General features: G+C 47.6%; 1 protein-coding gene across 5 annotated transcripts in view; it reads left to right on the top strand.

Annotated features, from left to right (window-relative positions):
- LTBP4 (latent transforming growth factor beta binding protein 4) overlaps window positions 1–23,385 on the top strand; it is a 259,011-nt gene that overhangs the window by 165,672 nt on the left and 69,954 nt on the right. For all 5 annotated transcript variants that reach the window (XM_056540752.1, XM_056540753.1, XM_056540749.1 and 2 more), the window contains 3 exons: window positions 9,341–9,559; window positions 10,500–10,741; window positions 17,396–17,489. In XM_056540752.1, coding sequence (XP_056396727.1) covers window positions 9,341–9,559; window positions 10,500–10,741; window positions 17,396–17,489 — 555 coding nt within the window. The remainder of the gene's footprint in view (window positions 1–9,340; window positions 9,560–10,499; window positions 10,742–17,395; window positions 17,490–23,385) is intronic.

Raw genomic sequence — 23,385 nt, 5'->3', positions numbered from 1 at the left:
ATCCCTACCTCACATCCCAACCTCACATCCCAACCTCATATCCCTACCTCACATCCCAACCTCACATCCCAACCTCACATCCCAACCTCACATCCCGACCACACATCCCGACCTCCTATCCCCATCTCATATCTCGTCCTCCTATCCCATCCCCATATCCTGTCCTCATATCTAATCCTCATTTTTAATCCTCATATCCAGGCCCCAGGTGGGGTTGTGATAAAGATATTGTAAGCTGAGAATAAAAGGGGTGTGGCTTAAAGGGTGGGCATGTATTTGCAAGATGGGGTATGGCATGGTGGGGGTGTGTGGCTTGCCAGCCGGACTGACACACTCACCAGGAGATGCAGAGAGGAGCTTGTGGAGTTAGGCACCATAAGTCCTATATACTTGCATGGGACTTGAAACAAAAACCCCATCCTTCACATATTGGGGTAGGTTAGGGTTAATTTAACTATTATATATTTTTATTTGACAAATAAGTAACATGTGACCAAGTATTATCAAAATATCTCCAGCCGTACGGAAGTTATGCTGGAACATACATTTCCCATAGATTTGCTTTGGACTTAAAACAAAAACCCCGACCCTCACAAATGAGGTCGGTTAGGATTAAGTTAACTATCCTATATTTTTAGTATACATATAAGTAACATGGGACCGAGTATTATTAAAATATCTCCAGCTGTTTGGAAGTTATGGAGTAACATATATTTCCCATAGACTTGTATGGGACTTTAAACAAATTGGTTAAAAACTACTATCTTATTCCTGTAGCTACTGCCTGTATGTCTCTATGCAGAGACAAAATACAAGAAGTTTGGGCGGGACAAGCAGGGCTCTGTGCACCGAGGACAAGCAGGGCTCTGTACACTGAGGACAAGAGGGGCTCTATACACTGCGGACAAGCGGGGCTCTGTACACTGAGGACAAACGGGGCTCTGTACACTGAGGACAAGCGGGGCTCTGTGCACGGAGGACAAGCAGGGCTCTATACACTAAGGACAAGCAGGGCTCTGTACACTGAGGACAAGCAGGGCTCTGTACACTGAGGACAAGTAGGGATCTGTACACTGAGGACCAGCAAGGCTCTGTACACTGAGGACAAGCAGGGCTCTGTACACTGAGGACAAGCAGGGCTCTGTACACTGAGGACAAGCAAGGCTCTGTACATTGAGGACAAGCAGGGCTCTGTACACTGAGGACACTGTGCACTGAAGACAAGCAGGGCTCTGTGCACTGAGGACAAGCAGGGCTCTGTGCACTGAGGACAAGCAGGGCTCTGTGCACTGAGGACAAGCAGGGCTCTGTGCACTGAGGACAAGCAGGGCTCTGTACACTGAGGGCAAGCAGGGCTCTGTACACTGAGGGCAAGCAGGGCTCTGTACACTGAGGACAAGCAGGGCTCTGTACACTAAGGACAAGCAGGGCTCTGTACACTGAGGACAAGCAGAGCTCTATACACTAAGGACAATCAGGGCTCTGTACACTGAGGACAAGCAGGGCTCTGTACACTAAGCACAAGCAGGGCTCTGTACACTGAGCACAAGCAGGGCTCTGTACACTGAGTACAAGCAGAGCTCTGTACATTAAGCACAAGCAGGTCTCTGTACACTGAGGACAAGCAGGGCTCTGTACACTGAGGACAAGCAGGGCTCTGTACACTAAGAACAAGCAGGGCTCTGTATACTTAGGACAAGCAGGGCTCTGTACACTGAGGACAAGCAGGGCTCTGTGCACTGAGGCCAAGCAGGGTTCTGTGCACTGAGGCCAAGCAGGGCTCTGTGCATTGAGGAGAAGCAGGGCTCTGTGCAATGAAGCTCTGTGAAACTCCCCAGCTCACACAGCAGGCTGATTGACAAACCAGGAGCCTGCACAGAGCCCTGCTTTTCCACTCCCACACTTTCTGTATTTTATCTTTAAGCATTTTTTTCACCCACAAATGTAAAAAAAAAAATTTACCAATGTATATTACATATATAGATACATATAATGTTGTTATGTTATTATAATGTAAAAAGTTTTTGCAAACGACAGGTACACTCTAAATGACTCGTTTGGAAATATTGCATTATTGAGCACATAAGGGTTAATCAGGCATCCTTCCTCTCTGGACACACACACACCCAGTCTTAGTTATACACTATATCACAACGCTGTTCCTGTGAGTGTCTGCTTTATATCAGAAATTGTTGCATGATGCAGGACTTGGGGGTGTTTGGACGGAGATCTAGCGGACCAGGAATGTCGCAGACTTACCCTGGTTCTGTCTGCTTCTGCTCACTGTCACAGAACGCTCGAGAACCTGCGTATTTGCGATGGCCATCTGGGTGGAAAAGACATTGAATGAAGGCCGATTACCAAGGTGGCCTAGAGCAAAAGCGTGCTCTGTCATAGATTTCATGAATATGTCATTGCCACATATGTGGGTGGGCTGCCACGGCCCGCATCTTAGGCAACACGCTAACAGGCAGCCAAGAATTTCAAACATTTCTGTCCCAGAGGTTGCAACAAAATAAAAAGTTTAAGACAACCTTCCCCACCCATTTCATAGCTGTGATTCATTGACCTCCAGCTAGAGCCGACCATCTGACATAAGATTATGTTGTATTAGTCCAATATTTTAAGCTGGTCATACACTAGAGATTATAGATGGCTGGAAAGACTGATTTTGATTGTTCTCTTCTGCTAGTACTTTTCCTTAAAAGAAAAAGCGTGACAGATAATGGCCGAAGCAGCTGTGGAAAAGGTGATCAGCCATGTTGGATTGTTTCCACCATTGTTGAGTAAAGTCGCTGTCATATTTGGACATTCGTTCATGACAAATGACAGATGTGCGACAGAGGGAGTTTAGTACGGGTCCACATACTGTGGCATTGAGGCAGGATTGAGGGCAATGAAAGGGTGTTTTTCCCAGTCCTTTATCCAAGGTGAGCTAGCAGAGATGCTCATCAGTGGCATAATCAACACAGAACAGCAGAAAGGGCAGATATTTAAGTCATCTGGTGACTCTCCCCAGAAGAGAGCAAGGGGGCTGTGCGGGAGAGGCAGGGGTCCTTGCGAGGAGCACACAGCCAGGCACTGTGAGTGACCCCCACCAGTGAAATGGACTGTGACAACTTGTGGTAACACCGGTGAAGTGTTCGTTCTCCAGTATGAGACAAGGGGTCTGAGAACAAAAGGCAAGAGGCCACAAATGCTGTGTGTGAACAGTGAGTAAAAGGTTGCAGGACGCATGTTTTAAATGGCAGGGAAAAGCCCTCCAGTTGATAGTAAGGGCATGCTGTGTTGTTTAGTCAGTGGCTAGACGGCCTAGGATTTTGTTTGTTCCTGCGTTATGTTTTTGTTTATCCTGCAACCTGTCTAATAAAGCTGGCGAGGAGCCAGACAGGCATAAAGAACTGTTGTTTGCCTGCATAATGAAGTAGAAACGTGTCCTGTGGCTGTGTCAAGCACGATCCCAGAGCTAACCCCAGAGTGAAATTCCTACAATACCAAGGTAGAGAACGATCTACAAATCGTCCAGGTGTTGCAAAACTGCAACTTCCAGGGTGCCCGGACAGCCTTTGGCTGTCTGGGCACCCTGAAAGTTGTAGTTTTGCAACAGTTGGAGTCATACTGGTTGGGAAACACTGCCCAACACACTACTAGCAGCATGGAGAGCCAAGTGGAAATTCCCTGGTGCCTTGTCTATAACCGTATTTAGGACCTATAAGGGAGCCTAAATCTGGCTGTATACTATAAACCAGGCACGCTGGTTTGGAAACACTGATGTAGGGGCTACCCCCATAGCTTTGGAGGGTGGTTGGCACAGAAAGATGATCAGCCATGTTGGATTTTCAAAATTTTTCCAAATTTTCATGACAAACGACAGATGCGCTCCTTAGGGCACGTTCAGATTAAGGCTGCTATGGGTCTACATACCAAAGAACGATCTACAAATTGTCAGTAATATATAATTTTAACTTATGGCATTGCTATTCAACATTTATAGTATACAGACAACATTAGGCTTCCTTTTGGGTCCTAAATACGGTTGCAGACATGGCACCAGGGAATTTCCACTTCACCCTCCATGCTGCTAGTAGTGTGTAGACAAACAACAAAAACGTGGTCTCAAATGGCTGGAGGTGCTCAACCCCAAATGCGGTTGTGCATTTATACTGGGGGAGCAGATCCTGCCCTTGTAGTCCATTGCTAGGGGCGATCCCCAGCATAAAAATGCATACAATGGGGGATGCCTGCAGCGGACTACAAGTGCCACAATAGAATCCTACACCAGATAAACGGTGTGGATGTGTAACAATTAGAATAATACAATACAGAAATTTAGGTGCACTACTGTGGTAGATGTATACAATGACATTGGCTCTTCCTCAACACTGATGTTAAAATTGAGACATTCGCCAGTATATCCTTATATGAAGGACATACCAGAGCCCGCACACCAACGCCAAGGTTTCTCAAATGGCGTGGGACCTAACGATAAACCTACTTGTGCATGATAAGCAAAACAGGGGCCAGTGGGCAATTACGGCAGCATTCGGTCGACTCACAGCGTCCTCCCAGGTACCCTACAGCGTGGCTACAAGCACACACATACAATGGGAGGAGAGAGACAACCTGCAAGCCCCACTTGAGTTGGCTAATATAGGTGCATGGCCTCACAGGTGCTACCCTAATGCTGCCTGGAAGATATTCAAGGCGCATTACCATATGGAGTTTACACACCTCCAAGTATAAATTTTAAACAAACAACAAAAACGTGGTCTCAAATGGCTGGAGGTGCTCAACCCCAAATGCGGTTGTGCATTTATACTGTGGGAGAAGATCCTGCCCTTGTAGTCCGTTGCTAGGGGCGATCCCCAGCATAATAATGCATACAATGGAGGATGCCTGCAGCGGACTACAAGTGCCACAATAGAATCCTACACCAGATAGATGGTGTGGATGTGTAACAATTAGAATAATACAATACAGGAATATGGGTGCACTACTGCACTACTGTGCTTATCACGCACAGGTAGGTTTAGCGTTAGGTCCCGCGCCATTTGAGAAACCTTGGCGTTGGTGTGCGGGCTCTGTTGTGTCCTTCATATAAGGATATACTGGCAAATGTCTCAATTTTAACATCAGTGTGTAGTGTGTAGGTCAGATTCTGGGTGGTACGAGTCTACATACCAAGGAAGAGGTGAATCTACAAATTGTCATTGGAAAACATTTTCATTTTTTAAATCATCTGGTGCCGGAAAGTTAAAAAGATTTGTAAATGATTTCTATTTAAAAATCTTAATCCTTCCAGTACTTATCAGCAGCTATATTGTCACGATGCCGGCTGGCAGGAGGTGGATCCTCTATGCCAGAGAGGGATTGGCGTGGACCGTGCTAGTGGACCGGTTCTAAGTCACTACTGGTGTTCACCAGAGCCCGCCGCAAAGCGGGATGGTCTTGCTGCGGCGGTAGTGACCAGGTCGTATCCACTAGCAACGGCTCAACCTCTCTGACTGCTGAAGATAGGCGCGGTACAAGGGAGTAGACAGAAGCAAGGTCGGACGTAGCAGAAGGTCGGGGCAGGCAGCAAGAATCGTAGTCAATAAGGCAATAGCAGGAGGTCAAGTACACAGTATGGACAAACACAGTAAAGCTTTCACTAGGCTCTAAGGCAACAAGATCCGGCAGGGGAGTGCAGGGGCAGAGATCAGATATAGTCTGGGAGCAGGTGGAAGCCAATTAAGCTAATTTGGCCAGGCACCAATCATTGGTGCACTGGCCCTTTAAGTCTCAGGGAGCTGGCGCGCGTGCGCCCTAGAGAGCGGAGCCGCGCGCGCCAGCACATGACAGCGGGGGACCGGGACGGGTAAGTGACCTGGGATGCGATTCGCGAGCGGGCGCGTCCCGCTGTGCGAATCGCATCCCCGACGGCCATGACAGTGCAGCGCTCCCGGTCAGCGGGACCGACCGGGGCGCTGCGGAGAGAGAGACGCCGTAAGCGCTCCGGGGAGGAGCGGGGACCCGGAGCGCTAGGCGTAACATATATGCTCCATAGGTTCTTTTCTTTTTGAATTTCCTTTCTGTCTGTCCACAGTGCTCTCTGCTGACATCTCTGTCCATTTTAGGAACTGTCCAGAGCAGGAGAGGTTTGCTATGGGGATTTGCTCCTACTCTGGACAGTTCCTAAAATGGACAGAGGTGTCAGCAGAGAGCACTGTGGTCAGGCAGAAAGGAAATTCAAAAAGAAAAGCACTTCCTGTAGAGCATACAGCAGCTGATACATACTGGAAGAATTCAAATTTTTAAATCGAAGTAATTTACAAATCAGTTTCACTTTCTGGCACCAGTTGATTTAAAAAAAAAATGTTTTCCAGTGGAGTACCCCTTTAATATAGTATATAATTTCAATTTATGGCGTTGCAATTCATCTTTTCTAGTATACAGCCAGCTTTAGACTTCCTTATAGGGTGCCCAGATGTCAGGCTTATTTACAAAGGCGAATGTATGAAAGTTTGTCACCACCAGTATGACATTCATTTTACTTAAAGGGGTACTCCACTGCTCAGCATTTGGAACAAACTGTTCCGAACTCTGGAGCCGGTGTCGGGAGCTCCATTTGAGGGGGGTGGGGCGTGACGTCATAAGGGGGCGGGGCTATGACATCAAGAAAATAAAGTCCACAAGAACACAGTTCATCTTTCTATAGCCCAACATTTACCATCGTATACACAGATGTGCTGGTTTGGTTAGAAGCCAGAGATAAAAGGACAAAGAATATTACTTGTACTATCCCTAGGGTCGAATGTTTTTGTGAAACACAGAAAGACTAGACGTTCAGATGTCTTAGAATTTGTCACACAATATATTGTGGAGAAATGAAATCTATTCTTACATCATGATGACTAGGCCGAGCCAGCATATGAGCTATACGAGCAGCTGTGGTATCAATTAGGAGACGCATTTTACAGGTTAAAACCTTTTTTTTTTTTCATGTACTTTAATTGAATTTTTTTATATCATGTAATAAATGTTATGAAGATGGAGGGAGCGAGAAAGTAAAAAAGAGGAGGGTTAGGGTGGAGCAGGGAATGATGAATGGTTCCAAAAATACTCATGTTGGGGTTGGGCGAGGAAAATAAAGGTAATATGGGAATTAGTGAACTAAGCCCCTTTCCCCACAAATGTATCACTTCTGCATGAACTAGTGGTACAGCCATGTGCACAGAGCCCTCTTTTCCCCCAAAAAATTTAGAAATTTTGATCAAAAGTCGCACAGATAGTCAAACATCCTACGTCAGTCATCCTGCTGGCTCTGAGTGGGCCCCACTGTTGGGGTAAAGTATATGGATGTGCAGTATACAGGCTCTGATAGATGACATCTGTTAATAAGCCAAGGCTTAGCATTAGCCTCAAAAACAGCTAATGCTAACCCCCCATTATTACCCCGGTACCCACCGCCACAGGGGTACCAGAAAGAGAGGGATACAAACAAGCCTCCAATGTCTGGGCAGTAGTAGGCTGGCCGAGTCTGGTAATATCAGGCTGCTGCTGCTTGGTTGGTTTCTGGCTAATTTCGAAAATACAGGGAACCCCACACATTTATGGAAAAAATTGTGTGGGGTTCCCTGTATTTCCTAAATCAGCCAGATACAGTACCTACCAAGCAGCAGCCTGACGTTAGCAGGGTGGGTGATCCAAAAGTCGCGGCATAGGCATTAGCTGGCATGTATTTAAAGGCTTTTCTTTCACACTGGGCAAAAAAAGAAACCTAAATATAGTGTTCTGTGCTGAAAAACCTATGGAATTGCTTTGCTATAGAGTTGACTTCCACCACCTTGTTCCTAAAGGGGTTGTCTGGGTCGAAAACCTTAATACCTCACAATATGGAAAAACCAATAAGGTACCATGTAACTCTTAGTTTCCCGTTGCTTCCAGTTTCACCTACATATTATATCTGATCACTAGGAACTTTATATGACCAGTATATGTCTAGGCAACCAAACAATAAGGGATTATCAAAAGCAGATCATCTCTATACAGTGTATGTCCATGCAATAAAAACAATTTTTTTTGTTTCTCAATATGTCCAAAATTCTCCATTCTATTTTATAAGACATCTTTTTAGAGGTTGGAGCTCTGTTATAAAGCAAACCATCAACCCTTTGTTGTAGGGATGTCCCGATACCATTTTTTAAGATCAAGTACAAGTACTTGCCGATACCAATTACCAATATTTTTTTCTATGTCATGTGACAGTGTTTTTTGTTTTTTTTTGTGTTTGTTTGTTTTATATGTAAATTTTTATTTTATTTTATTTAAAAGGAGGGGGGGGGGGGGATTCAAGCTTTTATTAGGGAAGGAGTTAATTCACATTTATAATAAAAATTTAAAAAAATTCCACATTTCTTTCCACTTCTTTTTAGTCCCCATAGGGCACTATTACATGCAATCTGTAGATTGCATACACTGATCAATTGCATACACTGATCAATGCTATGCCATAGAATAGCATAGCATTGATCAGTGTTATCGGCGCTCCTTTACTAATGCCTTCCATGGATGGCATGGGCACACTGCATAGTTTGGCACCTCCGGATTAGGTATCGGGGAAATTTGCATGAGTACTTGTGCAAATGTCCGGTATCGGGACATCCCTAATTTGTTGAGACCATCAATCATTTGTTTTTAAAGGGGTACTCCACTGCTCAGCGTTTGGAACAAACTGTTTCGAACGCTGGAGCCGGGAGCTCATGACCTCATAGCCCCACCCCCTCATGACATCACACCCCCCTTAATGGAGCTCCCGACGCCGGCTCCAGCGTTCGGAACAGTTTGTTCCAAACACTGAGCAGTGGAGTACCCCTTTAAGTAAAATGAATGTCATCCTGGTGGTAACAAACTTTCATGCATTCGTCTTTGTAAATAAGCCTGATTTGCTGCATATACAGTATTTTTCTTCCCTTATGATACCAATATCTATCTCCTACAGTCATGTTTACCCTAGACTTAACCTTATCTATCTTCAACATCCAATTTACATTTTATCCAGAAATCTGGTTCATAAGCTTCTCTTTAAGCCATTGCCAGTTTTGTTGACAGCTTCAGAATTTCAGCATGAGTACATTTTTTCCATTGCTCCCTGTCCAACATGAGCTGTGTAGTCAACCGCTGTCCATCTGCTATTATGTAGAGAACACACTAAATAAAATGTGTCCATAAATGTCAATGCCCAATGGAACCACTTTTATGAGTTGGGGGGGAGGGGGGTCTCGATAGTAGTATGTACTGTATGTCAAATCCTAATGCCCCAAATGGCTATATCATCACCTGCCTTTTCTATTTTTTACAGTTCTTTGTCCACTACTGTGTCAAAATGGAGGAATATGCATTAAAAAGGACACGTGCCTCTGCCCCCCAAGCTTCACGGGGAAGTTCTGCCAGATTCCCGTATCCACCGGTGAACGGGTTGTTGCGTACACAATCAGAAACAGTAGCGTGGAACAGAATGTGATGAGTAAATCATCTGTGTACACATTACCTCTGTCCAACCATCAGCCAGAGAAAGACGGTAGGGATCTCTCTCTCTATTTATCTATCTATCTATAAACATATATATATATATATATATATATATATATATATATATATATATATATATATGTATTTCGTTGCTTTAAAATGTATGTTTTGTACTCTGTATGTAAACTGTAAAATTGGTCTTCCCTTATATGTACTGTATATATTTCTGTAATACTCCCAGATATGGTTATAGACATGGCGACAGGGAATTCCCACTTCACTCTCCTTGCTGCTAGCATTGTGTAGGGCAGTGTTTCCAAACCAGTATGTTGCAAAATGACAACTCCCAGCAGGCCGCACAACCAAAGACTGTTGCAAAACGACAACTCCCAGCATGCCCGGACAGCCTTTGGCTGTCCGGGCATGCTGGGAGTTGTCGTTTTGCAACAGGCAAGATAGACTGTCATGCTGAGATGCCACATCTGGCAGGGGCTGCATCTTCTGGGTCCTAGTAGCTGTGGGCTACATTTGCTATGGGTGGGAGCCAGCATTAGCATGACCAGAGTCTGTGACGTAACAGTGGGTGCAGAAGTAGCATTCGCACCGGGGCCCTGTGACTTAAAGGGCCCCCAGGCACATTTGCCTCATTAGAAGACACCGGTAGTATAAATGACATATAGTAGACATGGGGTCATGTAACAGGTTTTGCATTGAGGCCCTTAAGCTACAAGTTACACCTCTGAGCAGAGTGGATGGAGATCTTGCAAATTGTGAAGAATTCATACAAGTACACTGAAAACTGCATTTTTATTAGACAAAGATAAAAACCTAAAACCAGAATTCCCCTTGATAATAGAAAGCTATGCATGGAATTGAGTTGTAAAAAATTATTTCCGAAATACAAAGGCATTATCCATCAGAAAAAAAGAAGAAGAAAAAACAACCCAGTATAAATGGACAGTTTTAACCTGGTGTTTCTTTTTCAACAGGAGGAGCATCCATTGTTAAAGTCCATGTACAGCACCCTCCAGAGGCCTCAGTCAACATCCATCAGGTGGAACGTGTGGACGGCCGGGATGGCCTTGCCAATGCCGACCGTAGGGACTACTCCCGCTGGCAGGAGAACAGGGTCCCTGTGTACAGAGTACAGGCTCAGAGCAGCCCCAGAATCAATGGCTACACTGAAAACTCCGGCTATGGGTACTGCTACAGAGTACTTGAAAATGGTCAGGTATGAGAAGTGACCAACCTAGCATACCAGATACCTACATAATACCACTATGTTTTTTAGTCTTACAGAGTCTTTTACAGAGTCTTTTTAGAGTAAATACAACGGCACATACAACCGTAAAAAATGGTATAGGAGAAAGGCATAAAAGGGTGTTATTTCCACACTATTCACCTAAAAGGAGTTCATGAAGATATCGAGCCAAAAGTGGTAAAAATAATAACTTAAATATGTTATATATATATATATATATATATATATATATATATATATATACTGCTCAAAAGAATAAAGGGAACACTTAAACAACACAATGTGACTCCAAGTCAATCACACTTCTGTGAAATCACACTGTCCACTCAGGAAGCAACACTGATTGACAATCAATTTCACATGCTGTTGGGCAAATGGAACAGACAACAAGTGGAAATTATAGGCAATTAGCAAGACACCCCCAATAAAGGAGTGGTTCTGCAGGTAATGACCACAGGCCACTTTTCAATTCCTATGCTTCCTGGCTGATGTTTTGGTCACTTTTGAATGCTGGTGGTGCTTTCACTCTAGTGGTAGCATGAGACGGAGTCTACAACCCACACAAGTGGTTCAGGTAGTGCAGCTCATCCAGGATGGCACATCAATGCGAGCTGTGGCAAGAAGGTTTGCTGTGTCTGTCAGCGTAGTGAGGATGGGGGCGTTATCAGGAGACAGGCCAGTACATCAGGAGACGTGGAGGAGGCCGTAGGAGGGCAACAACCCAGCAGCAGAACCGCTACCTCCGCCTTTGTGCAAGGAGGAGCACTGCCAGAGCCCTGCAAAATGACCTCCAGCAGGCCACAAATGTGCATGTGTCCACTCAAACGGTCAGAAACAGACTTCATGAGGGTCGTATGAGGGTCCGACGTCCACAGGTAGGGGTTGTGCTTACAGCCCAACACTGTGCAGGACGTTTGGCATTTGCCAGAGAACACCAAGATTGGCAAATTCTTCACAGATGAAAGCAGAGCACATGTGACAGACGTAACAGAGTCTGGAGACGCTGTGGAGAACGTTCTGCTGCCTGCAACATCCTCCAGCATGACCGGTTTGTCAGTAAGTGACACGATGCCGGCTGGCAGGTAGTGGATCCTCTGTGCCAGAGAGGGATGGCGAGGACCGCGCTAGTGGACCAGTTCTAAGCCACTACAGGTTTTCACCAGAGCCCGCCGCAAAGCGGGATGGTCTTGCTGCGGCGGTAGTGACCAGGTCGTATCCACTAGCAACGGCTCACCTCTCTGACTGCTGAAGATAGGCGAGGTACAAGGGAGTAGGCAGAAGCAAGGTCGGACGTAGCAGAAGGTCGGGGGCAGGCGGCAAGGATCGTAGTCAGGGGCAACGGCAGGAGGTCAGGAACACGGGCTAGGAACAAACAAGGGAACGCTTTCACTAGGCACAAGTGCAACAAGATCCGGCAAGGGAGTGCAGGGGAAGTGAGGTGATATAGGGAAGTGCACAGGTGGAAACTAATTAAGCTAATTGGAAGATTGGGCCAGGCACCATCACAGGTGCACTGGCCCTTTAAATCGCAGAGACCCGGCGCGCGCGCGCCCTAGGGAGCGGGGCCGCGCGCGCCGGGACAGGACCGACGGAGAGCGAGTCAGGTACGGGGACCGGGGTGCGCATCGCGAGCGGGCGCCACCCGCATCGCGAATCGCATCCCGGCTGGAGGCGGGACCGCAGCGCACCCGGTCAGTGGATCTGACCGGGGCGCTGCAGCAACGAGGATGAGGCGAGCGCTCCGGGGAGGAACGGGGACCCGGAGCGCTCGGCGTAACAGTACCCCCCCCCTTGGGTCTCCCCCTCTTCTTGGGGCCAAAGAACCTGAGGAAAAAAAAGTCAATTTTTCCGTGATGAGGTCCGATGCACATTAGGAGGGGTTCTGTGCGGAAACGCATGAGACAGTCCAATCTTTCATTGTTAATACAATAGATGTAGAGGGGTCTGGCGAGACTGGTCACAGGGACGTAGAACCTGTTGATAAGAGAGGCCAAAAAAAATTTTCCTGCAGATCCGGAATCCAAGAAGACCATAGTAGAGAAGGAGAAGGTAGAGGCAGATATCCGCACAGGCACAGTAAGGCGTGGAGAAGCAGAGTTGACATCAAGAACTGTGTCACCTTTGTGCGGAGTCAGCGTACGTCTTTCCAGACGGGGAGGACGGATAGGACAATCCTTCAGGAAGTGTTCGGTACCGGCATAGTACAGGCAAAGATTCTCCATGCGGCGTCGTGTCCTCTCTTGAGGTGTCAAGCGAGACCGGTCAACTTGCATAGCCTCCGCGGCGGGAAGCACAGGAACGGATTGCAGAGGACCAGAGGAGAGAGGAGCCGGGGAGAAAAAACGCCTCGTGCGAACAAAGTCCATATCCAGGCGGAGCTCCAGACGCCATCCGGAAGAACGCATGTCAATGCGAGTGGCAAGATGAATGAGTTCATGCAGGTTAGCAGGAGTTTCTCGTGCGGCCAGAACATCTTTAATGTTGCTGGATAGGCCTTTTTTAAAGGTCGCGCAGAGAATCTCACTATTCCAGGACAACTCGGAAGCAAGAGCACGGAACTGAATGGCGTACTCGCCAACGGAAGAAACACCCTGGACCAGGTTCAGCAGGGCAGTCTTGGCAGAAGAGGCTCGGGCAGGCTCCTCGAAGACACCACGGACCTCAGCGAAGTAGGACTGGACTGTGGCTGTGGCAGGATCATTGCGGACCCCATCAAATTTGTCCGGCAGGGACAAGCAGGGGTTAGGAGCAGCCGGTTGCTGCGGAGGAGTTGCAGGAGCCGGCGGAGGAGATGGTTGTTGCAGCTGTAGCTGTGACTGAATTTGCTGTATCTGTGACTGAAGATGCAGTGTCACGGAGGTCAAGTATGCCAGCTGTTGATTTCGTTGGGCGATCTTTAGGGCTTGCTGGGCGACCAGTGTAGGGAGGTCGGTGACAACTGGCAGAGGAACTTCAGCGGGATCCATGGCCGGATCTACTGACACGATGCCGGCTGGCAGGTAGTGGATCCTCTGTGCCAGAGAGGGATGGCGAGGACCGCGCTAGTGGACCGGTTCTAAGCCACTACAGGTTTTCACCAGAGCCCGCCGCAAAGCGGGATGGTCTTGCTGCGGCGGTAGTGACCAGGTCGTATCCACTAGCAACGGCTCACCTCTCTGACTGCTGAAGATAGGCGAGGTACAAGGGAGTAGGCAGAAGCAAGGTCGGACGTAGCAGAAGGTCGGGGGCAGGCGGCAAGGATCGTAGTCAGGGGCAACGGCAGGAGGTCAGGAACACGGGCTAGGAACAAACAAGGGAACGCTTTCACTAGGCACAAGTGCAACAAGATCCGGCAAGGGAGTGCAGGGGAAGTGAGGTGATATAGGGAAGTGCACAGGTGGAAACTAATTAAGCTAATTGGAAGATTGGGCCAGGCACCATCACAGGTGCACTGGCCCTTTAAATCGCAGAGACCCGGCGCGCGCGCGCCCTAGGGAGCGGGGCCGCGCGCGCCGGGACAGGACCGACGGAGAGCGAGTCAGGTACGGGGACCGGGGTGCGCATCGCGAGCGGGCGCCACCCGCATCGCGAATCGCATCCCGGCTGGAGGCGGGACCGCAGCGCACCCGGTCAGTGGATCTGACCGGGGCGCTGCAGCAACGAGGATGAGGCGAGCGCTCCGGGGAGGAACGGGGACCCGGAGCGCTCGGCGTAACAGTACCCCCCCCCTTGGGTCTCCCCCTCTTCTTGGGGCCAAAGAACCTGAGGAAAAAAAAGTCAATTTTTCCGTGATGAGGTCCGATGCACATTAGGAGGGGTTCTGTGCGGAAACGCATGAGACAGTCCAATCTTTCATTGTTAATACAATAGATGTAGAGGGGTCTGGCGAGACTGGTCACAGGGACGTAGAACCTGTTGATAAGAGAGGCCAAAAAAAATTTTCCTGCAGATCCGGAATCCAAGAAGACCATAGTAGAGAAGGAGAAGGTAGAGGCAGATATCCGCACAGGCACAGTAAGGCGTGGAGAAGCAGAGTTGACATCAAGAACTGTGTCACCTTTGTGCGGAGTCAGCGTACGTCTTTCCAGACGGGGAGGACGGATAGGACAATCCTTCAGGAAGTGTTCGGTACCGGCATAGTACAGGCAAAGATTCTCCATGCGGCGTCGTGTCCTCTCTTGAGGTGTCAAGCGAGACCGGTCAACTTGCATAGCCTCCGCGGCGGGAAGCACAGGAACGGATTGCAGAGGACCAGAGGAGAGAGGAGCCGGGGAGAAAAAACGCCTCGTGCGAACAAAGTCCATATCCAGGCGGAGCTCCAGACGCCATCCGGAAGAACGCATGTCAATGCGAGTGGCAAGATGAATGAGTTCATGCAGGTTAGCAGGAGTTTCTCGTGCGGCCAGAACATCTTTAATGTTGCTGGATAGGCCTTTTTTAAAGGTCGCGCAGAGAATCTCACTATTCCAGGACAACTCGGAAGCAAGAGCACGGAACTGAATGGCGTACTCGCCAACGGAAGAAACACCCTGGACCAGGTTCAGCAGGGCAGTCTTGGCAGAAGAGGCTCGGGCAGGCTCCTCGAAGACACCACGGACCTCAGCGAAGTAGGACTGGACTGTGGCTGTGGCAGGATCATTGCGGACCCCATCAAATTTGTCCGGCAGGGACAAGCAGGGGTTAGGAGCAGCCGGTTGCTGCGGAGGAGTTGCAGGAGCCGGCGGAGGAGATGGTTGTTGCAGCTGTAGCTGTGACTGAATTTGCTGTATCTGTGACTGAAGATGCAGTGTCACGGAGGTCAAGTATGCCAGCTGTTGATTTCGTTGGGCGATCTTTAGGGCTTGCTGGGCGACCAGTGTAGGGAGGTCGGTGACAACTGGCAGAGGAACTTCAGCGGGATCCCTAGGGAGCGGGGCCGCGCGCGCCGGGACAGGACCGACGGAGAGCGAGTCAGGTACGGGGACCGGGGTGCGCATCGCGAGCGGGCGCCACCCGCATCGCGAATCGCATCCCGGCTGGAGGCGGGACCGCAGCGCACCCGGTCAGTGGATCTGACCGGGGCGCTGCAGCAACGAGGATGAGGCGAGCGCTCCGGGGAGGAACGGGGACCCGGAGCGCTCGGCGTAACAGTAAGTTAGTAATGGTGTGGGGTGGCATTTCTTTGGGGGAAAGCACAGCCCACCATGTGCTTGCCAGAGGTAGCCTGACTGCCATTAGGTACCAAGATGAGATCCTCAGACCCCTTGTGAGACCATATGCTGGGGCGGTTGGCCCTGGGTTCCTCCTAATGCAAGACAATGCTAGACCTCCTGTGGATATGGCCAAACAGAATACAGCATGTTTGGCAAAGCAAGAAATTTATCAATAAAGAGCAAAATATCTAAAAAAAAATCTAAAAAATAACAACTTTAATAGAATCTAGAAACAAAGCTTACCTGGAAACCAAAGTGTCTCTTACACAACCATGTAAAAAATAGTCACCATGTGACACTAAATATAGGCAATGGAGAGCTGCTAGCACATGGCTTTAATAAGATGGCTGCAGGTGCTATTACTTTGGCTTAATGCCCAAAATCTCATCTGGAGCCCAAAAGGAGTGCTTTATCTACTTTTCATCCAATTGTTGAAAATTCATACTAAGACTTTGCTTTGCTGGCTTATGTGAAAAAGTTCACTAAAAAAGTGAATTGCCAATTACTACTTTTTATCTTCATTTGTGAAGACCAAAAAAAAGCCAAAAACCATAGGTCCAACCAGATATCTAATGTAAATCCTAGGAATGATCACTCATTTAACATTCACTTGCTAATTGGCCAAGGCTGTCATAATCATTGTAGCAGACATTAAAGGGGTACTTTGCCCCTAGACATCTTATCCCCTATTCAAAGGATAGGGGATAAGATGTCTGATCGTGGGGGGGCCCGCCGCTGGGGACCCCCGTGATCTCCCTGTGGCACCTGGCATTCGTTTGATGTCACAGTCGTGCCCTGCTTGTGACATCACGGCTGCGCCCCCTCAATGCAAGTCTATGGGAGGGGGCGTGATGGCCGTCACGCCCCCTCCCGTAGACTTGCATTGAGGGGGGCGCGGCCGTGACATCACGAGCCTCCACCCCGCATCGCCAGTCATCCGGATGGAGCGAACTTCACTCTGTGCACCGGATGTCTGGGGTGCCGTAGCCGAGATCGTGGGAGTCCCCAGCGGCGGGACCCCTGTGATCAGACATCTTCTCCCCTATCCTTTGGATAGAGAATAAGTCTAGGGGCGGAGTACCCCTTTAATGTCTTTGTCCTTCCTTCAAGACACTGTCTGATATTTAAGAGGTTGGCTCATGGCCGACTAGTTGGCTTCATCTTTATCGAGCCGACTGCTGATTGACTATTTTAGCCTCATGATTAATATAATGTTTTTTTTCCAAAAGATGACTACACTATCTCCTGGGGTCTTATCGAGGAGCCTTTTCTTTAGCAGTGACATACCAGTATTCCATGAGACAAAAACATTGCACATAGATGAGTCTGTTATACCATTGGGAGGAACATAAGACAAGCGCACACTGGGTCCAACTTATATAATTTCTTAACCCTGATGCCAGAACATATGATTTCCCTTCATGTTAATTCAGATTTATTTTTTGCATTTAAGTGTGGTTCCCCTTTTCCTGGCCTAAGGACTCAGGAGGTCTGCTGCCGGGGGTCTGGAGTGGCCTGGGGTGTCCATGACTGTACACCCTGCACTGGTAAGTTATTCTTCTCCTCCAGCTAACATCCTTGGTCCAATGTGTTGCAATGTAATAAAGTCTGAGTTTATTTCAGAATTTGGCCAGTATAATCTATTATTCTCTTTTTGGCCCATGCGATATAGGTGAACCATGTGCATTTGTGTACACTCTTAGGGAATTTGTTGTCTTCTCATGAATAAACATAATAAATGTGTACTATCTATCTATCTCATCTCTATCTATGTATCAATCATCTATCTATCCATCTACAGTGCTAATTTATAATTTCAAGATGAGATATGTGCTGGAGCTGCGAACCCCTTAGGGTATGCACACTCTAATTCGAGTAAAATTCCTTATGGATTCCGACGTAGATACCTGTAAGGAACCGAAGGGTTAACTTGCACTGAGAGCTTTTGTTTGGTCTTGTTGCTTTGGTTACGCCTGTCTGCTGAGACTGGTCAGCTGACCTTGATGTGAGCACCTGATCTGGACCTATAAAAGCTGGCAGTCTACTCCCAGTCTTTGCCTGCTAAAGAGCTCAGTTTGTACTCCTAGCTAGCTTTATACTGTATCTGTTATATCTGCCATTTTAACCCTTTGGCTTCTTCTCGTATTAGCGTTTTTGTACTTTGACAACTCCTGGTTTTGACGCGGATTGTGGACTTTGACTTACTGTGTGTGTGTGTGTTTGTTAGTTTGGCATCAGTTAGTCTGTCTACTCCCTTCTGTACCCTGACCTGTGTCTGTATTATTGTATTTTATTATTTTGAAAGTTTACCTCCCTCTCTTGTCTAGGCAGGGACTGTCACTGTGGTTACGGACCCGTCACCTAGGGCGGGTATGTAAGTAGGCAGGGATAGGAGAGTGGGCGAGAATAGTGTGCTCTCGTTCCCTGCCCAGACGTGACAATACCACTTCAAAATCTGCATTAAAGGCACTTGGAATCTGAGCCCACTTGGTAGTCCATGATTATGCCACATCATATTTTTTACATGGAAGTTTTACACTGAAAATTTGAATTCCCCTTCAAGAACTAACTTTGATAAAGATTCCGATGATGTTGATTTTACACAAGGATTTTGATGAGGATTTCCTTGTTAAATCCAAAGGAAATTGTACTCAATTTACACCATGTCAACAAACTTTAAAATTCTCATACACTTTACTGTCTACCAAATTGAATGTGCACAAGTATTCTATGGTTTAGAGCAGGGGTGGGCAATTATTTTTTTCCATGGGGCCACATTAGAAACTAAAAAAATGGGAAGGGCCGGGTAGTTTACCCCCAGATTAGGCAGCATAGTTGTCCCCCAGATTAGGCAGCATAGTTGTCCCCCAGATTAGGAGCATAGTTGTCCCCCAGATTAGGAGCATAGTTGTCCCCCAGATTAGGCAGCATAGTTGTCCCCCAGATTAGGAGCATAGTTGTCCCCCAGATTAGGAGCATATTTGTCCCCTAGATTAGGCAGTATAGTTGTCCCCCAGATTAGGAGCATAGTTGTCCCCTAGATTAGGAGCATAGTTGTCCCCCAGATTAGCAGCATAGTTGTCCCCCAGATTAGGCAGCATAGTTGTCCCCCAGATTAGGCAGCATAGTTGTCCCCCAGATTAGGCAGCATAGTTGTCCCCCAGATTAGGCAGCATAGTTGTCCCCCAGATTAGGCAGCATAGTTGTCCCCCAGATTAGGCAGCTTCCTGTCAGCACTTCCTGTCATCGCATGGGAGCTCAGTGCACAGGCTGGTGCAGACCTGGGCATTGTACAGCCCGACAGTCAGCGCGGGCCCGTCAGAGCCAATCGAAGGGCCGTATGTGGCCCGTGGGCCGTACAATGCCCAGGTCTGGTTTAGAGGGTGATAAATTGCTGATAGACTCTTCTGCCCAAGTTTGGGTATGTTACATAGTTACATAGTTCATAAGGTTGAAAAAAGACCAGAGTCCATCAAGTTCAATCTATATCCCTAATGAGTCCCTACTGAGTTGATCCAGAGGAAGGCAAAAAACCCTCATACTAGAGGTAAAAATTCCTTCCCGACTCCAAATATGGCATCAGAATAAATCCCATGTTGCAAGCAGATGTGGAGTAAGAGTTATAATACCCCCAAACATATTAGATCGGCATGATGTGTAGATGGAGGCAGAATTATAGTTTCTTTATATAACCTTAATAGTGATATATATGAAGGGCTTTTAGGTTTTTAGGTGAATAGTACAGAGTGTCAGAATAATATAGATGTGGTGGGCTATCAGAAAGCTGATCGGCATTGAGGTTTCCACCATTTTCATCGAGGTGTCCACCATTAATATAACAGATATAATGAATGGCTAGAGTTTTCTGTCAAGATCAACAATGCATATTATAGCTACATTTTTGGCACACAATTGCAACCTGGCTTAAAGGGGTATTCCAGGCAAAAACTTTTTTTTTATATATCAACTGGCTCCGGAAAGTTAAACAGATTTGTAAATTACGTCTATTAAAAAATCTTAATCCTTCCAATAGTTATTAGCTTCTGAAGTTGAGTTGCTGTTTTCTGTCTAACTGCTTTCTGATGACTCACGTCCCGGGAGCTGTCCAGCTCCTATGGGGATATTTTCCCATCATGCACAGCTCCCGTGACGTGACATCATCATTGAGCAGTTAGACAGAAAACTTCAGAAGCTAATAACTATTGGAAGGATTAAGATTTTTTAATAGAAGTAATTTACAAATCTGTTTAACTTTCCGGAGCCAGTTGATATATATATAAAAAAAGTTTTTGCCTGGAATACTCCTTTAAGAAAGGTTGCAACTGTGTGACCGAACAATGCCAGTCTGTGATGGAATAAAGCTACATACCTTTTTCACTTTATCTGTGAGTGCTGCGGGGATTCTTCCTTTCTGTGTATCGTATTTTTCGCCGTATAAGACGCACTTTTTCTTCCCCAAAACTGGGGGGGAAAAGTTGGTGCGTCTTATACGGCGAATACACCCCTATCGCGGCGGTCCCTGCGGCCCTTTTAAAGCCTACTGACGTCACCAACCCCTCCTATTCCTTAACCTCCCCTAACTCCCGCTTCCTAATGCCCCTTGTCATGAGCCCCCTCCTGTCCCATGCTGTCCACTCCGGGGGCTCTCTTTTTTAGGAATAAAAACACACACACACAGGTAAGGCAGACTATGAAGGTGGTGGGAGAAAAGAACCCGATATCAGGAGGACCACGATGGCGGCAGTACTGACCCGGGCCCTCCGTCATTTTTCATCCACCACCATCACAATTTGTTCCTCCTCGCACTTCTCCGTTACTGTATGGGAAAGTGAAGCTGCCGCCTGGGTGTACCTACCGACATGCACCGCGAGGGACATCCCCAATCGGCTGGCGGCAGAAGGCAGGAAATGTGAGTGTTAAAGGAGAACTGTCAGCATGTTCACCCACACTACACCCAATACACTGGGTTATAGTGCGGGTGACCAGGAGTCCAACAAGAGGTCACATACTTAAATATGTCCCGTAGGTCCTGAGATGTCCCCTAGAAGATCCTCTGCTAAATTCTGTGAATTGCGCACAGGGGACTAGGCTCCTCCCACTCAATTTACATATTCCTTGTCTGTGACTTCACTAGGATGTGGATTCACAGACAATGAATATGTAAATCGAAGCCCCGCCCCCTGTGCGCAATTCACTGAATTTTATCTCAGGACCTATTGGACATATTTAAGTAAGTGACCCCTCGTTGGATTCCAGTTCACCCGCGCTATAACCCAGTGTATTGAGTTTAGTGTGGGTGAACTTTCTGACAGTTTTCCTTTAACCCCTTAAGGACCTAGGGCGTATGGATACGCCCTGGCTTTCTGGTACTTAAGGACCCAGGACGTATCCATACGCCCGTGGGAATTTCTGTCCCCACCGCGCGCTGATATCGATCAGCAGGCACCCCGCGCAAACGCCCAGTGGGGTCATCAGACCCCCCCATGTCGGCGATCGGCGCAAATCGCAAGTGAATTCACACTTGCGATTTGCGCCGATTCGGGTCTATGGTGCCCCGATGACCCGGAATAGAAGGGGGATCGCGGGTGTCCAAGACTCCCACGATCCCCCTGAAGCGATAGGAGTGAGGTGTCAGGGGTGCCACCCCTCCTATCCCTGCTATTGGTCATCAAGACGCGATGACCAATAGCAGATCGGGGGCAGGGGGCTTTACTTTCGGTTTCCCTGTCCTGCCCACCCACAATAGGCGGGGCAGAACGGGGAAACAACACAGGACCGGCGCCGAAGTCCACTCAACCATCGGCGACGGCAGCGGGCGACGATCGACGGAAGAAGAGGACGGCGACGCAGCTCCGTGGATCCTACGGAAGCCGGTGAGTTGCTTAGCAGCATCTGGAGGGCTACAGTCTGAGACCACTATAGAGTGGTCTCTAAACTGTAGCCCTCCAGATGTTGCAAAACTACAACTCCCAGCATGCCCAGAGAGCTGTTTAGGCATGCTGGGATTTGTAGTTTTGCAACAGCTGGAGAGCTACAGTTTGAGACCACTGCACAATGATCTCTATACTGTCGCTCTCCAGATCTTGCGAAACTACAACTCCCAGCATGCCCACATAGCAGTTTGCTGTCTGAGCATGCTGGGATTTGTAGTTTTGCAACATCTGGAGGTCCACAGTTTGGAGATCACTGTGCAGTGGTCTCTAAACTATAGCTCTCCAGCTGTTGCAAAACTGCAAATCCCAGCATGCCGAAACAGCTGTCTCGGCATGCTGGGAGTTGTAGTTGTGTACCTCCAGCTGTTGCATAACTACATCTCCCAGCATGCCCTTCGGCGATCAGTAGATGCTGGGAGTTGTAGTTTTGCAAAAGCTGGAGGCACACTGGTTGGAAAATACTGAGTTAGGTAATTGAAGGTTTTCCAAACAGTGTGCCTCCAGCTGTTTCGAAAGTACAACTCCCAGCATGCACGGTCTGTCAGTACATGCTGGGAGTTGTAGTTTTGAAACAGCTGGAGGTTTGTCCCCCCATGTGAACGTACAGGGTACATTCACATAGGTAGGTTTACAGTTAGTTTTCTGCTTCAAGTTTGGGCTGCGGCAAATTTTTCGCCGCAGCACAAACTCCTAGCGGTAAACTCACTGTAAACGCCCGCCAGTGTGAATGTACCCTAAAAACACTACACTACACTAACACAAAATAAAGAGTAAAACGCTACATATACACCCCCTTACACTGTCCCCCCAATAAAAATGAAAAATGTATTGTACGGCAGTGTTTCCAAAACGGAGCCTCCAGCTGTTGCAAATCACCAACTCCCAGCATTTCTGGACAGCCACTGACTGTCCAGGCATGCTGGGAGTTTAGCAACAGCTGGAGGCACCCTGTTTGGGAATCACTGGCGTAGAATACCCCTATGTCCACCCCTATGCAATCCATATGAAGTCCTCAAATGCGCATGGCGCTCTCACTTCAGAGCCCTGTCGTATTTCAAGGAAACAGTTTAGGGTCACATATGGGGTGTTTCCGTACTCGGGAGAAATTGCACTACAATGGGGGCTTTTTTTTCTTTTTACCCCTTATGAAAAGGAAAAGTTGGGGTCTACACAGCCTGTTAGTGTAATTTTTTTTTTTTTTTAAACTAACATGCTGGTGTTGCCCCATACTTTTTATTTTCACAAGCAGTAAAAGCAAAAAAAGACCCCCAAAATCTGTAACGCAATTTCTCCTGAGTACGAAAATACTCCATATGTGGCCGTAAAATGTTCTGCGGACGCACAAAAAGGCTCAGAAGTGAGAGCGCACTATGTACATTTGAGGCCTAAATTGGTGATTTGTACAGGGGTGGCTGATTTTACAGCGGTTCTGCCATAAACACAAAAAAATAAATACCCACATGTGACCCCAGTTTGTAAACTACACCCCTCACGGAACGTAACAAGGGGT

The sequence above is a fragment of the Hyla sarda genome, chromosome 9 (genome assembly GCF_029499605.1).
Source record: "Hyla sarda isolate aHylSar1 chromosome 9, aHylSar1.hap1, whole genome shotgun sequence".
Taxonomy (NCBI): domain Eukaryota; kingdom Metazoa; phylum Chordata; class Amphibia; order Anura; family Hylidae; genus Hyla; species Hyla sarda.
Note: the sequence above shows the minus strand (reverse complement) of the source record. Positions and strands in the feature narration are given on the sequence as shown.